The 17332-nt window shown below is 38.4% G+C and overlaps 1 protein-coding gene across 2 annotated transcripts in view; it reads right to left on the minus strand.

The window, feature by feature from the left end:
* LOC126191523 (murinoglobulin-1-like) overlaps positions 1 to 17332 on the minus strand; it is a 272234-nt gene that overhangs the window by 69979 nt on the left and 184923 nt on the right. For both annotated transcript variants that reach the window (XM_049932422.1, XM_049932423.1), the window contains 4 exons: positions 13405 to 13520; positions 13168 to 13318; positions 11914 to 12152; positions 11566 to 11833 (listed from right to left, as the gene is read on the minus strand). In XM_049932422.1, the coding sequence (XP_049788379.1) occupies positions 11566 to 11833; positions 11914 to 12152; positions 13168 to 13318; positions 13405 to 13520 (774 nt within the window). The remainder of the gene's footprint in view (positions 1 to 11565; positions 11834 to 11913; positions 12153 to 13167; positions 13319 to 13404; positions 13521 to 17332) is intronic.

The raw sequence follows: 17332 nt of genomic DNA on the forward strand, positions 1-17332 counted from the left end.
TTTTAAAACAGTCATTGAAGTCCTTTTTTCAGAACTGCATTTAGTACTGCAGTACAATTTTCTTGAATGTCTTTAATTGCATCATAACAATGTCCGTTCACCACCAACTTCAACTTGGGGCCCAACCAGAAGTCAACTGGGGCCAGAAATGGTGAATACAGTGGGTGACCCAGCACTGTGATGCATTTGCTGTCCACAAGCACATGCACAATCTTCACATTATGGGCTGGGGGGTTACAGAGAAGGAGCCATCAGGAACCTATCTCTCAGTATTCCCATTGTCCACAAACACAGAACCTAACACAACTTAACGTTGCCTCATGGCTCCACTGCAAATTTTTTTTATGAATGTCAGACACATAATGTTAAATTCGTGATCAGTACACCTACAGTAGTGATGCTAGCGCTCATAAGGGGACCTTCTTGGAGGTGCATCGAGTTATGAGCTCCCACTTCGTCGGCTTATAGTGTGGGGAGGTACTAATCACATCCTAAAATTGTAGGAGCCAATGCGACCACATTTTTGAAATATTGTCTGTTAGGTTTGGGCAGCTTTTTATATACAGAAAAGTTTCACTATTGGGGCAAGTGAGCGAGTAGCCCAGTGGCAAGCGAGCTATACTCCCATCCAGGGGACCCTGGTTCGAGACCCGTCTATGCTACTTTTGTTTCCCTTTTTTCTTTTTTTCAAATGCCTGTTTTAATTTATAATTAATCTCAAACATTCCACAAGGAATTGATTAAAAACAATTACAAGCCTCTATAATTCAAAATTGCAAATCGAATGTCACATTTTGTTTCAATCTTTTGCATTTTTTTTTTTAACTGGAAATTAACCGTAATGTAATTTCTTGAAATATTTTATTATTGTTTAGTTTCTTTTTGTTGTATTTTTAATTTTCTTCCATTAAGGTAGGGAATATTAAAAAGAAACGAACAAATGAGGGATTAAAGATATGTTTCATTTAATGGAAAGTTAATCGATATTTCCTATATTTTGAAGAGTACATTCCAACAGATGATACTTGTTATAAAAACAATCAAAATATTTGTACTTTTGACATCATGAACATTGTACGAACACATTAATTTTCGTCGCAATCGCATCTGTATTTTCTCAAGTCCGCAGGAAACACCACTGCATTGACGTTATTGAATGCTTGTTTTTGCAATGGATCTAGCATCGCAAAAACTAAAGTAGCATAGACTGATCTCGAACCAGGGTCACCTGGACGTGAGTCTCGCTTGCTTGCCACTCGGCTACTCGCTCACTTTCCACAATAGTGAAACTTTTCTGTTTATAACTTTAACAAGCAATATTTGCATTATTTCAAAAACCAGGCCGCATTGGCACCTACAGTTTTAGGGTGTGATAGGTGCCTATCCACACCATAAGCAGGCAAAGTGGGAGCTCATAACTCGATGCACCCCCTCATCAGATCTTCTAGGGAGCTGTTGTTGAATCTTCAAGGATCATAACACCACAACCTGCCACGATATAGCATTTTGGTTTTGAATTTCACACAAGCAGTCCGAGCAGAGCTGTAATGAACTGGGTATGGTAGTGAGCCCACAAGACCAATTACAAACATTTTATTTCATGTAGTATGCTAAAGAAAGAAAGAGACTTATGGCATTGTTGGCTGGGAGATCCTACAGGTTGATTTAAGCCAACTACATGGAAAGGCATTTCTTCCTCTGTGCACAATGGCCAGTTTCCTTGCAGTGCGTGAAGTTGTTTTTAAGTCTATCTTTTCTGTGTAGGTGACTGTAGTGGATGTGTGCTTGTAGTTTGGTGACATGTTTGTGTTGTACAATGATGAGAAACGGGAGAAGTTGAAACCTAGTGCTTACAACTGGTCAACTCCTCCTTAATAGTATCAAGATTACTTACTTGATTATAGATATTTTTCATTGGTCCTACCTTAAGTTTATAGCCTAAAACAGCTTGTGTGGATGTTCTAACTGTGTTCTATAATTATGAACACAACACCAACACTTTAACCTATTGACAGGTTTGTTTTTATCATGAGTGATGATCAGTTCTTAATATAGTAACTGAAACAATTCTTAGTTTGTATCTTATCACTGAATCAGTCAAGCAAGCAAATCTAATTATTGATATCAGGACACAGTAAAATAACTCAATGGGAGTTATAGAACAAGTTCATAACAAACACTTCCCAACACATCACTTTCACAAATCACTGATTATGTGCTTATGGAATTTTTATTTTTTAATTATTGAGATTTTCCCCTTTACAATGGTTTTCCTCCAATATAACAAATACCCGGAAATTATTACATATGTTACAAAAGATCTTAATGTATCTCCCTCCAGGCATTTCAATCTTATATATCTTCTTCCTCTACACTAAGTCTTCTCATTATTAATCACACATTTTGGAGCCAGGTGGTTACAGGGCGATCTCTTCTCTTCTTTCTTTCCAGTTCCCAGTTCAGTACCATTTTTGTTATTCTCGCTTCCTCCACTCTTCTTACATTCTCATATCATTGTAACTTCCTTCTATCCATTGTGACATGCATTCTTTCTCTTTCTTCATTCTCTTTATTATTTCATTGTTTCTTATTTTCTCCTTTCTAGAAATTCTTGCTGATCTTCTCAATAAGTCCATTTCTACTGCTTGTAGTTTTTTTACATGTTTCAAATTAGTAGTCATAGGCTCCACTCCATACATAACTATGACTTCTGATATCTCTCCACTCCATACATAACTATGCTCTCTAATATCAATTTATATATGATGCTTTTGGTTCGATTTATTACATTTCTGTTCCACAAGATTGAGTTGAGCATCCCAATAACCTTCGTCCTACTGCCAATTATTTTATTAGTTTCTCCCTCTGATGATTCTACATAACAGAAAGTACTGACCTTCTTAATTTTCTTTCCCTCTATGTGTAAGCCATCTGGATCATCAGTGAGGTATGTTTCTGATAATTAATCTTCAATCCCCAGTTTCTGTATTCCATTGCTAACTAGTTACAAATATAATTTGCATCTTGCCTGTCTTGTGCTATAACTACTTGATCAGCATATCTTATGACTTACATCTGTATGGATTTTAAATAATGTTGGTGACATGGGGCAGCCTTGTAATAGACCCTTGCTTGTTCTAAATTTCTGTGCAAGAGTACTACCAAGTTTCACTTGAGATATGTTATCTTTATATATTTCTTGTATTATTTTAATTAAATGACCCTTTATGTTCACCCTATGTAATGCTCTCAAAAGTAGTTTTCTAGGGACAGTATCATATGCTTTTTCTAAATATATGAAAATTAATCCAATGTTTTTCGATTTTTCCCTATGATTCTCTTAGATCTGTCATAATGTGAAAATATGGTCTACACATGGTCTACCAACTGTGAAGCCACATTGTTCTTCCTTGGTTTCAAAATTTATTTCCATCTTATTCTTAATTATTTTCCCAAAAATTCTGTTTAATGTGTTTATAACACATATTCCTTGATAGTTCGAGATTTTGCAACCCCCTTTCTGAAATATGGTATCAATATAGCATAGCTTCAATTTCTTGGGAAGTGAATCTCCATGTAATATTTTATTGAATAGCATGTTATTAGTTTCACAGTTTTGTCACAACCATATTTTAAGAACTCCAGATTGATCTGATTGGTCCAGGTGATTTACCATTATTTCCTGTTCTTAACACCTTACTCATGTAGCTTTCGAAAATTAGGATCTCCTCCCCTTCCTGTTCCTTTTTTTTTTCCTGGTCCTTTTCTTCCACTCTTCTCTATCCTCACTTAATAATATCTGGAAATATTCTTCCCATTCTTTTGGTGCTGCCAGCTGAAGATTGGTTTTGGCTTTCATCTGTTGTCAAAGTCCTTTTAATACTGACCACACTTCTTTCACTCTCCCAAATCCTAATTTGTTATTGGCACTTATAGAATTCACACTCAAAAATGTCTGTCTCATTACCGATTCATTGAAGTTTACTGGCATAACTGTTTCTCAATTACAAGTTCACATGAAAGTTACACGATAGGCAAGTCCCACACACATATCTGTCCATCAGAAACAAATAATCCAGCACTTTTAGTACATGCTAGTGAAGACAATATGAGGACATGAGCAGTAGGCTAGGCAGTCACAAACTTTGTTAGACATATTAATCAAGTTATCGAAACTCACAGACTTTTGCTACATAGATGTTAGCATGACAATTTCCAAGCAGTAAATATTCTTATAGTTGTTAGTTGTGTGCTTGCTCAATGTGGATTCACACAAAGGAATTAACAAAAAGTGACTTACTACATAATGTTACTGTGATGACTGCCCAGCCCAAAATTAAGATTTCTAGGTTGTGTAGAGTGTATAAAGACTGGTGGAATATATTTTATGATTTCAGTGATTACATATTAGTTTATAAAATTGCAAGGGGAATAGTCAGACATGCTGTACCATATATTGCTTCCAACAATGAACTGGTGTACGTAGATTACAACTGGTTAGTAAAGTATTAAATCTCAAGATTAACACACTGTATGCCTCCACAGCAGATTCCCTACTTTTATGTAAAATTGACATGTTCAAAATTTTGTTAATTGATTCAAAATCTTAATTAGTGCTAGATAAAAAAGGCACTACCCAATGCAGAAAACTTAGGGCAACAGAAGTATGAAGTCAAACCTGGGACTTAACAAGCTGAGGAGCTCAAATGATGCAAGTACTTTTGGATATGGGCATACTTTAATAACAAATATCATCCAAGTTAATTAGGTTACTGGAAAGAGCGAAATTAGGGCTATGAAAGAGTGAAATTAGGGCTTTTCAACTAGCTATTCCCTTAAAACCTGGAGGCAAAGTGGGATGACAGTGAGGTCACATATGAAATGCCAAAAACAAGATTAAGGAAATAGGCAATATTTGACACATAGGATAGTAGAAACTTGTAGAAAAGAATGTAAATGAAGCTGACAAAAAAATTTACAGATAATAAATTATATCAAACAAAACTGAATAAAATATATTGATAAAGAAAGATGATGAGACTTACCAAACAAAAGCGCTGGCAGGTCGATAGACACACAAACAAACACAAACATACACACAAAATTCTAGCTTTCGCAACCAACGGTTGCCTCGTCAGGAAAGAGGGAAGGAGAAGGAAAGACAAAAGGATATGGGTTTTAAGGGAGAGGGTAAGGAGTCATTCCAATCCCGGGAGCGGAAAGACTTACCTTAGGGGGAAAAAAGGACAGGTATACACTTGCACACACACACATATCCATCCACACATACACAGACACAAGCAGACATTTGTAAAGGCAAAGAGTTTGGGCAGAGATGTCAGTCGGGACGGAAGTACAGAGGCAAAGATGATGTTGAAAGACAGGTGAGGTATGAGCGGTGGCAGATTGAAATTAGAAATTAGCGGAGATTGAGGCCTGGCGGATAGCGAGAAGAGAGGATATGCTGAAGGGCAAGTTCCCATCTCCGGAGTTCTGACAGGTTGGTGTTAGTGGGAAGTATCCAGATAACCCGGACGGTGTAACACTGTGCCAAGATGTGCTGGCCGTGCACCAAGGCATGTTTAGCCACAGGGTGATCCTCATTACCAACAAACACTGTCTGCCTGTGTCCATTCATGCGAATGGACAGTTTGTTGCTGGTCATTCCCACATAGAACGCTTCACAGTGTAGGCAGGTCAGTTGGTAAATCACGTGGGTGCTTTCACACGGGGCTCTGCCTTTGATCGTGTACACCTTCCGGGTTACAGGACTGGAATAAGTGGTGGTGGGAGGGTGCATGGGACAGGTTTTACACCGGGGGCGGTTACAGGGGTAGGAGCCAGAGGGTAGGGAAGGTGATTTGGGGATTTCATAGGGATGAACTAAGAGGTTATGAAGGTTAGGTGGACGGCGGAAAGACACTCATGGTGGAGTGGGGAGGATTTCATGAAGGATGGATCTCATTTCAGGGCAGGATTTGAGGAAGTCGTATCCCTGCTGGAGAGCCACATTCAGAATCTGATCCAGTCCCGGAAAGTATCCTGTCACAAGTGGGGCACTTTTGGGGTTCTTCTGTGGAAGGTTCCAGGTTTGAGGAGATGAGGAAGTGGCTCTGGTTATTTGCTTCTGTACCAGGTCGGGAGGGTAGTTACGGGATGCAAAAGCTGTTTTCAGGTTGTTGGTGTAATGGTTCAAGGATTAAGGACTGGAGCAGATTCGTTTGCCACGAAGACCTAGGCTGTAGGGAAGGGACCGTTTGATGTGGAATGGGTGGCAGCTGTCATAATGGAGGTACTGTTGCTTGTTGGTGGGTTTGATGTGGACGGACGTGTGAAGCTGGCCATTGGACAGGTGGAGGTCAACGTCAAGGAAAGTGGCATGGGATTTAGAGTAGGACCAGGTGAATCTGATGGAACCAAAGGAGTTGAGGTTGGAGAGGAAATTCTGGAGTTCTTCTTCACTGTGAGTCCAGATCATGAAAATTTTGTAAGTCTCATCATCTTTCTTTATAAATATATTTTTCCCACGTGGAATGTTTCCCTCTATTATATTCATAAAACTGAATAAAAAGTTGAGAGAAAAGACAGAAATCTAGAAGTGTGATGAATAGATCTGAAATCAACTAAAACCATTACGAGATAGTGTAGAAGAACAAAGTATAAGCCATAAGAAAATGTCCATGATGTGAAAACAGAAGCAGATGTGGAATGGGAAGAAAGAACGAGTTGGAAAATGCAAAATGGTAACACTAAGGACATAAATACCTAACCAGGAATAATAGGAGCATGTGCAAATAGTACAGAAATTATAAACAACAATGAATTAGCTGAAGAATGTGAAAAAATGGAGGAGAAAAGCATATCATTTTTTGTTAAGAAAGAAAAGATAGAAATGACAAGAAAATAAAAGAAATATTTGCAATTTTGTATTAGTAAAGGCCCATAAAAGATTGAAGAAAACTAACTCAAGAAGTTCAAAATTTGTCAAGATATTCAGAGTAACATTTGAGGTGGGACACAAGCCACATCCAAATGTCTTTTATGTATTACATGCACAGTTAAAGTGCAAAACCAGATATATGAATATTGTGGATCTCCAACCTTATAAAATAAGAAGAAATCATAACAAAATTGGGACTGTTATGAGGGCTATGCAGAACGTAACAAATGGTTTGTTCTATCACTGTAGTGGGCTGGGGTACAGTGGCCATCTTGGTGCCATAACATTCTACACTCAGTATACAACCAGGAGGGGGTAGTGTGTGGTCTGTGTCTCTGCTACTTTGTTTTCTGTGACATATTTAAATGTGTGCTGCAATAGAAAACCTGCCACTTGTGTGATCTGTAAATATGCTTTTGCTGACAAAAAGCTGCAAACCAATTGAAATTTATCATGATCTTTGTGGTGTGTATGGGAAATGTATAAATATTGAAGGTTGAGTATGGTGATGGTGCATTGATTTTAAAAATGGCCATTCCAATGTTCAAGATGACGACCACAGAGGTAGGCCTAGCCTTATGACTGATGAACTATGGGTGAAAGTCAACAATAAAATTCATGAAAATCAGTGTATTTCACAACATTTCCTCAAAATTTCATGGAGTTCATTCCGAGATGGGTTCCCAAAATCCTAACTGAAGACAACAAAAAACAGATACTGGCTGCAGCACTAACCTTCCCTTGAGATTACAAGAAAAATGGTAAAAAAATATCAGTCTTAAGGTGTCTGTGGATGAGACTTGAGTGAAGCATGTCAGTTGTGAAGCAAAAAGCCAATCAATGGAATGAGGACACACAAATTCTTCCAAGAAACCAAAGAAGTGTTTACAAATGCTGTCAGAAAGAAAGATCATGACAACCGTGTTTTGAGATTCTAGGGGAAAGATTCTCAGTTATTTCCTTGAATGTAGCACAACAACTAACTCAGACAGTTATTGTCACACAATGACAAAGTTAAGGTGGGCAATACAAAACAAGTATCAGGGAAAATTTAGTACAAATGCTTTGTTTTTTCACAATAAAGCACATCCACATATGGCCAATCATACCCAAAAGCTCCTATGTGGTTTTGGGTGGGACATGTTTGATCATCCACTACAAAGCCCAGATTTGGTGCTGAGCAATTAAGATCTCTTCCCAGCAATGAAGACATAGCTTGCTGCATAACACTTTGATATTGACATTGAACTACATGCCGGTTACCAGTGGTTGCAATCGTATGCAACAGATTTCTACAGAGACAGTATTGAGAAACTTGTGCCAAATATGATAATTGCCTCAATTCAAATGGTGATTATGTAGAAAAATAGATTAAGTGTGTACCTTTAAAATGTGTATAATAAAATATAGCTTTTCCATATTATTAATTTTTATTTCAAAACTTCTGTTACTTACTGGATAGTCCTCATATAAAAGTGCAGAACAATGAAAATTTAATGTGGCCTCATACAAAATAAAAATAAAACTTGAACTGTTTGGCCACATGAAAATGTGAAAATACAAAGTATGACACAGAACTGATGATCAACAGATGAAAGTGACAGAATGACTAGAGATTATATTATTGTAGATTTAGAACAATGAGGAAGTTTTTTATGTTTTGTGTGTACACTGACCCATTATTTTTACAAACAGCATACTAATGTATAGTTTTCTTCTGCATATTCTGAACAGTATTTGGATTGAGTTATTTAACAAGCAGCAATTAGCTAAAATATGGCCGCATCAGGAAACAGAGTATCATTTGTGTAGGACTGCAGCAAAGCACATGCAACAACTCACATCTAGGATAACATGTGTTAGCAGATGTGTACTGTATTGGGCTGGACTTACAACACACATGACATGTCATTTTTTTTACATATTAATAGCTGGAAAATGGAGTGAGTAAATCAACAGGGGCTGGCATAGTAGCACAGCAGCAGGATGAAGCAGTAAGGACAAGAACTGACACTGTGCAGAGCATCTGAAACTAATCAGTCGAATGGGGCACGTAAGACTTGGTTTCAACTAGTGACAGCTGGTAACCTCCCTCCCCAAACAACTCAGCAAAGTGGCTGGTGGGTGGGCCAGAGGTAGCTCACATAGATATTGCTTACAGTAGATGTGGCATTGTAGTCTTTAAGTGAAAGTGTGGATTGTATCCACTGCAAGGCATATTACATGTTGGTGTTTCAAATTGTATCTTATTTAAAATGTGTGTGACAATTATCTGTAGTCAAGTGATTTCTTTTACAGCAGATAGATTTTGTTTTACTCTTTTGGTGTTCCTTACACACTCCTCAGACATACTAAGTACACAATAAATATAGGTTTCTCTTAAATAAATACACTGAGGTCCTAGACATCTTTAAGAACTACACTATGTGAAGGGTATGTTACTTCTCTTGAAAATTGTTAACAATAGTGATTAGCTTTAGTATAGGTGCATTTTTGTCTCAATTATAAAGATTAATGCTGATTTCTGTATGTTAAAACTACCTCCTTCTTAATTTAAGAATTTAAGAACATGTTAATTTTTGAGTATATTTTCTAACTGCTTGTAATGCACACTATTTTTATGAATCTTAAATGCATTCTGTATAACTGATGAATATTGATATTTTTACATTTGAAACGTTGAAAGTTTTGATATGCAGAGCGTTTGAAAATTGTAAATGAATAGTTTTTTGGATGTCAAATTAATGTTAATTTTGAAGTTGTGCAATTTTATGATAATCTTAGTGCTACACAAACTTTGTAAAAACTATTGTAAGATCTTTACATGTAGGTACAGGTTGGTGGCAGTGTGAAAGCATTGTGTTGTTCATAGTAAATTCTCAGTGCATGATTAAGAGAGGAGGGCACCATTTCTTGGAGTTTTTCTTAGATTTTTGACTCTGTGAAGTCTTTTTATTTTAAATATTGAATTCCTTATGGTTACCAGATAAATTTTTCTGTTATATATTTACTTTTTATTTCCAAGAAATTGTTTCTCACAATCCTGAAGTGGGCAGGATGTAAGGGTACAGATATCAATACCAGTACTACCTCGAATCTTACCCTTACCATCTCTCTGGGCCAAAGCTCACAGTTGAAGTAGAAATACCTTGTCAATTAGGAAGGGGGTGAGCTTTTGACATCTGCAAGAAAGGCATGCAAGTAAAGTGAGGTCATACAGTATATATGTAAAATTTGGGTGTGACCCCACTGGAAAGCACAGTATTGTAAAGTAGTTAGTCTTAAGTACAATTATGCCTTAAGAAACAGTATTTTCTATATGGCAACTGGGCAGAAGCAATAGCTAACTTGCATGACAAAGTGAACAGTGATTGCGTTCATGTAGCTAAGTGAGTTGTTAGACGAATGTAGAGAGCATATTCATGAACTGAAGATATAATAAACTCACTGTCAACTAAAAATTATTTCATTCAACAATCCTTACCCATCACAGTATATTTGCTGGGAAAGATTATCGAAGAGAGGAAGCCTTTCATTTGAGAGGACACACGTCACAGCATCACTTAAGCATATAGTCAGGTAATATAATACATGTGCCTCAGGCATAAGTTTGTTTGCACATATTGTTCTTACTAAAGATCAATATTGATGGCTCACTTTCAGTGGTTGTGATATTGCTGATGTCCTAAATGGTTCGGAAATTACAGTTACATGCTGTTGTTGAGGAACCCACGTAGACTGTACATGCTTTCAAAACACTGGAGTGAGTCAGTTGCTGGTTAGCAGTTAAGGGTGACAGTTAAGCTGTATCCTAGAAGTGCAGACAAAAGTTAATTTTGAAGTATAATGAGTTCAGAAGCAATAAGGGAAAGTATCTCAGCTGTGTTTGTGATTAAATATTCATGTGAAGTATTTTGAAACAAAAGTATGTACAATAATGAGTTTTGAGGAGATCAAAAATGTGTATGGGAAGCCATTAGCAGCATAGGCAAATTAATGTTTTACATTTCTATGTACAAAGGTTGAACACTGGAATAACTCTTGAACTGTTCCAGGTGAAGTAACTAAATAAGTGAAAGAAACTAACTCATATGGCTAAGCAAGATGAGTTATGTTGAGTTGAGGCAGGATGACATGGGACCATAAGCCTGCTACTAGTGAACAAATAAACTGTCTTAATCTGAGTGAATGTTATGATTTCAGAACAATTATTAAATATAGTTCTATAAGCATACAGCATGCACTGCACATGTTGGTTTAGGCATGCAGTTCAATCAAATAATCATCGACTTACCTGATGTAACACGCCCCTTTCACTTTCCCAATTTCTGTAAATTTCAGTGAACACTTTACTTTAATTGTTTGAAAGGCACCGACTGGGGGGGTGGGGGGTGGGGGGGGGGGATTACAAGCCATGCCAGCACAATGATTTTACCTTAATATTATTATTATTCTTCTCAAATCTCTGAGAAATAATTGTCTGCCATTGTTTGCAGTGCTTTTCAACTTTACTAGTATACATTACTTTCAGAGTTACAGTCTCCACACAAACGAAGTTCAGGATTATAAGTATCATCATATAAATCACACTTATGTATAAGTCTATATTTCATTGAAAGTCATACCTTGTTTCTCCCACCACAACAGATCCTGTTGAGTTAAAGCATTTCCCATTAAGTGGCGCAGTGACTCTGTTGCCAATACTCTTTCCTCCAGCAAAGAAAATGCATAGGTTGTAAGAGCCAATGAATAGACATCCAGCTCTTGATCACCTCTTAGACAATAGAGAGCATTTGAAGTAACAGAAGGTGATAGGGGGAGGCCGGCCTCCAGTAACGAAACAAGCACGTATGCAGTTAAGGCTGATGATGAACTTTCTTCTGATAAGCCTCCCTGCAGTTGAATTTAAGGGATTAAATAAATAAGAACAACAGGAAATAGATATTATTAATACATTGATATCATTAAATTACCTTAATATCTTTTTGAAATACTTGCCCCACTAAGGGGAAACAACCATTCTCTAACTGCTTCTTAACTATCCAGTCTATGCTGACTTTTAAGTCATTTTCATCTATAAATATATATTTTCTGGCTTGAGCAAATGATTTAACAACAAAAGCTGTCAGCCACATGGACCCACTTGGATCTGAGTCTCCAAACGCTGAGTAAGACCCATCTGTTCGACGATAATTGAGCTCACGCTGGTATCCTGCATGTGAAAAGTTCATCATTATTCTGCAGCTGTTAATGAAACATGACATTACAAAAAGTGCAGGAAATGTAATTTGATTACTCAGAGGCAACTATAATGTCTTAGTGTCCAGAACTAATTTCATGTTCTAGTCATATGGAAACAACAGTATACATAAAAACTTATTTAGAACTTTGTAGCTAAATATAAAATGTTTTAAAAATAAAATGAGTTTTTTGTTTTCATACATGTGGAATGTACGCAAATGTATTCAGATCACTTAAGCAAAAATGGATCCGATTAATTCCTGCTGCATTGTGGCATTATCCAAAGCCAGCACAAGGCAAACTCCTATCCAAGAGCACCAAGCTGACTAAGGGGTACAAATTTTTATAATGCTATTATCTGGCTACCAATCGGCAAGGAAAACTCATTCAACCATAAAGGGGATATTAAAATACTAGGCTCTATATTTTAAAATGAAAATGAGCGTACGGCATTGTGGGCCGGGAGTCCCCCATTTGGGGAAGTTCAGCCACCGAGGGCAAATACTTGTTGCATTCGACGCCACATCGGGCGTCTTGTGCATCGGAGATGGGGATGAAATAATGATGAGAACAACACAACACCCAGTGCATGAACGGAGAAAGTCTCTTGCCCCATCCAGGAATCGAACACGGGCCCCTTGGCGTGGCATTTTGCCACACTGTCCACTCAGCTAATGGGGGCAAACTTCTATATTTTAATTAATATTGAACAGGACAATTTATAGTAACAACATGCATGCAATTGTGTGTGTGTGTGTGTGTGTGTGTGTGTGTGTGTGTGTGTGTGTGTGTGTGTGTGTGAAATAAGCCAAGTAAAATGCAATCAAATAACAACATACAAAGCAACATATTTTATTAATATGTATCTTCTTCAGATAATTTTAATCTGAACACTTCATGAAGATTGTAGGTGCCAACTGAGTCAGCATTTATCATTATTAGATATAAATCTGCATATAAAAACCCAGAATTTGATCAAAACATACCTTTTCTCAGATTTTTCATGGCACTTTGTTTTAGGGCCAGATTCATCTGATTAGTTGCAGACATGTAGTTGATTATGAGCAAGTTTGGCACAAAAAGAATCATGTTTTGTTCACCACAACCCATTGGCATTCGAACCAGGTGCTCTAAATTCTAGAAGGAAAATAACAGAATGTAATCATTAGTATAATGTGATATAATAAAAACAGAATGCTGAACTATGACCAGCATGTACTGACATGCAATGTTGGAGCAAGCAGGTCACCAACGACTTTGATCTCAGCTCTGGCTGAATCCTCAACTATGTCTTGTGGTATTTCTAGATTCCACCTCACTACAGATTTTTGGGTAATATCTGAAACCAATTCAGATTGCAATTACACATTTTGGTGAATCTTATCTTTAAGGCTAAATATTGTTCAGCTCCTGATCAATATAGCCATTATTGTGCATGAGAAAAATATTAATGCACATAAAATCTGTGTGAATCAGGCTGGCTAATTCACAGAATTACAACACTTATTTCATTAATTTTTAGGGGTAGAATAAAAATCTTACTTATCAGTTTTTTTTACATAATTGTACATAACCACATGCTTTAAAATAGTTAGATCTATGTTATATTAAGATTTTCACAATGAATCTTTCACTCTGCATTGGAGAGTGGTACTGTGTGGTACATCAGGACTCAAAACTGGAATCTCAAATTTAGCAAGCAGTGCTTATTGACCTAGCTACACAAGCACACAGTTCCTGTTCAGCACACAGTTTCAATCTCAACTCAACTAAGCACCTTCATATCAGTGGAGTAATTATACACTACCCCTTCACTCAGAGCACTAAGATGGCCCACTAGCTTGCTGAAAGTGTAGGTCACTTGTGAGGAGCCTGTGACGAAGACCGTAAACTCTTGCACTGCTCACTGGTGAGAGAGTATGGCAGAGGTGTTGAATAAAAAAATAGGAGTGCGGGTAAGCTACTACCAACAGCATAGTGAACGCATTATTGTGGCCAAGATAGACACAAAGCCCACACCTACTACAGTAGTACAAGTTTATATGCCAACTAGCTCTGCAGATGACGAAGAAATTGAAGAAATGTATGATGAAATAAAAGAAATTATTCAGATAGTGAAGGGAGACGAAAATTTAATAGTCATGGGTGACTGGAATTTGAGAGTAGGAAAAGGGAGAGAAGGAAACATAGTGGGTGAATATGGATTGTGGCTAAGAAATGAAAGAGGAAGCCGCCTGGTAGAATTTTGCACAGAGCATAACTTAATCATAGCTAACACTTGGTTCAAGAACCATAAATGAAGGCTGTATACATGGAAGAATCCTGGAGATACTAGAAGGTATCAGATAGATTATATAATGGTAAGACAGAGATTTAAGAACCAGGTTTTAAATTGTAAGACATTTCCATGGGCAGATGTGGACTCTGACCACAATCTATTGGTTATGAACTGTAGATTAAAACTGAAGAAACTGCAACAAGGTGGGAATTTAAGGAGGTGGGACCTGGATAAACGGACTAAACTAGAGGTTGTACAGAGTTTCAGGGAACAATTGACAGGAATGGGGGAAAGAAATACAGTAAAAGAAGAATGGGTAGCTCTGAGGGAGGAAGTAGTGAAGGCAGCAGAGGATCAAGTAGGTAAAAAGACGAGGGTTAGTAGAAATCCTTGGGTAACAGAAGAAATATTGAATTTAATTGATCAGAGGAGAAAATATAAAAATGCAGTATATGAAGCAGGCAAAAGGGAATACAAACATCTCAAAAATGAGATCGACAGGAAGTGCAAAATGGCTAAGAAGGGATCGCTAGCAGACAAATGTAAGGATGTAGAGGCTTATCTCACTAGGGGTAAGATAGATACTGTCTACAGGAAAATTAAAGAGACCTTTGGAGAAAAGAGAGCCACTTGTATGAATATCAAGAGCTCAGACGGAAACCCAGTTCTAAGCAAACAAGGCGAAGCAGAAAGGTGGAAGGAGTATATAGAGGGTCTATACAAGAGCGATGTACTTGAGGACAATATTATGGAAATAGAAGAGGATGTAGATGAAGATGAAATGGGAGATACGATACTGCGTGAAGAGTCTGACAGAGCACTGAAAGACCTGAGTCGAAACAAGGCTCCGGGAGTAGACAACATTCCATTGGAACTACTGACGGCATTGGGAGAGCCAGTCCTGACAAAACTCTACCATCTGGTGAGCAAAATGTATGAGACAGGCGAAATACCCTCAGAGTTCAAGAAGAATATAATAATTCCAATCCCAAAGAAAGCAGGTGTTGACAGATGCAAAAATTACTGAACTATCAGTTTAATAAGTCACAGCTGCAAAACACTAACGCGAATTCTTTAAGATGAATGAAAAAACTGGTAGAAGCCGCCCTCAGTGAAGATCAGTTTGGATTCCGCAGAAATGTTGGAACATGTGAAGCAATACTGACCCTACGAGTTAGCTTAGAAAATAGATTAAGGAAAGGCAAACCTACATTTCTAGCATTTGTGGACTTAGAGAAAGCTTTTGACAATGTTGACTGGAATACTCTCTTTCCAATTCTAAAGGTGGCAGGGGTAAAATACAGGGAGCGAAAGGCCATTTACAATTTGTACAGAAACCAGATGGCAGTTATAAGAGTCAAGGGACATGAAAGGGAAGCAGTGGTTGGGAAGGGAGTAAGACAGGGTTGTAGCCTCTCCCCAATGTTATTCAATCTGTATATTGAGCAAGCAGTGAAGGAAACAAAAGAAAAATTCAGAGTAGGTATTTAAGTCCATGGAGAAGAAATAAAAACGTTGAGTTTTGCCGATGACATTTAATTATGTCAGAGACAGGAAAGGACTTGGAAGTGCAGTTGAACGGAATGGATAGTGTCTTGAAAGGAGGATATAAGATGAACATCAACAAAAGCAAAATGAGGATAATGGAATGTAGTCGAATTATGTTGGGTGATGCTGAGGGAATTAGATTAGGAAATGAGACATTTAAAGTAGTAAAGGAGTTTTGCTATTTGGGGAGCAAAATAACTGATGATGGTCAAAGTAGAGAGGATATAAAATGTAGACTGGCAATGGCAAGGAAAGCGTTTCTGAAGAAGAGAAATTTGTTAACATTGAGTATAGATTTAAGTGTCAGGAAGTTGTTTCTGAAAGTATTTGTATGGAGTGTAGCCATGTATGGAAGTGAAACATGGACGATAAATACACTCCTGGAAATTGAAATAAGAACACCGTGAATTCATTGTCCCAGGAAGGGGAAACTTTATTGACACATTCCTGGGGTCAGATACATCACATGATCACACTGACAGAACCACAGGCACATAGACACAGGCAACAGAGCATGCACAATGTCGGCACTAGTACAGTGTATATCCACCTTTCGCAGCAATGCAGGCTGCTATTCTCCCATGGAGACGATCATAGAGATGCTGGATGTAGTCCTGTGGAACGGCTTGCCATGCCATTTCCACCTGGCGCCTCAGTTGGACCAGCATTCGTGCTGGACGTGCAGACTGCGTGAGACGATACTTCATCCAGTCCCAAACATGCTCAATGGGGGACAGATCCGGAGATCTTCCTGGCCAGGGTAGTTGACTTACACCTTCTAGAGCACGTTGGGTGGCACGGGATACATGCGGACGTGCATTGTCCTGTTGGAACAGCAAGTTCCCTTGCCGGTCTAGGAATGGTAGAACGATGGTTTCGATGACGGTTTGGATGTACCGTGCACTATTCAGTGTCCCCTCGACGATCACCAGTGGTGTACGGCCAGTGTAGGAGATCGCTCCCCACACCATGATGCCGGGTGTTGGCCCTGTGTGCCTCGTTCGTATGCAGTCCTGATTGTGGCGCTCACCTGCACGGCGCCAAACACGCATACGACCATCATTGGCACCAAGGCAGAAGCGACTCTCATCGCTGAAGACGACACGTCTCCATTCATCCCTCCATTCACGCCTGTCGCGACACCACTGGAGGCGGGCTGCACGATGTTGGGGCGTGAGCGGAAGACGGCCTAACGGTGTGCGGGACCGTAGCCCAGCTTCATGGAGACAGTTGCGAATGGTCCTCGCCGATACCCCAGGAGCAACAGTGTCCCTAATTTGCTGGGAAGTGGCGGTGCGGTCCCCTACGGCACTGCGTAGGATCCT

Source organism: Schistocerca cancellata, chromosome 6, assembly GCF_023864275.1.
Source record: "Schistocerca cancellata isolate TAMUIC-IGC-003103 chromosome 6, iqSchCanc2.1, whole genome shotgun sequence".
Taxonomy (NCBI): Eukaryota; Metazoa; Arthropoda; class Insecta; order Orthoptera; family Acrididae; genus Schistocerca; species Schistocerca cancellata.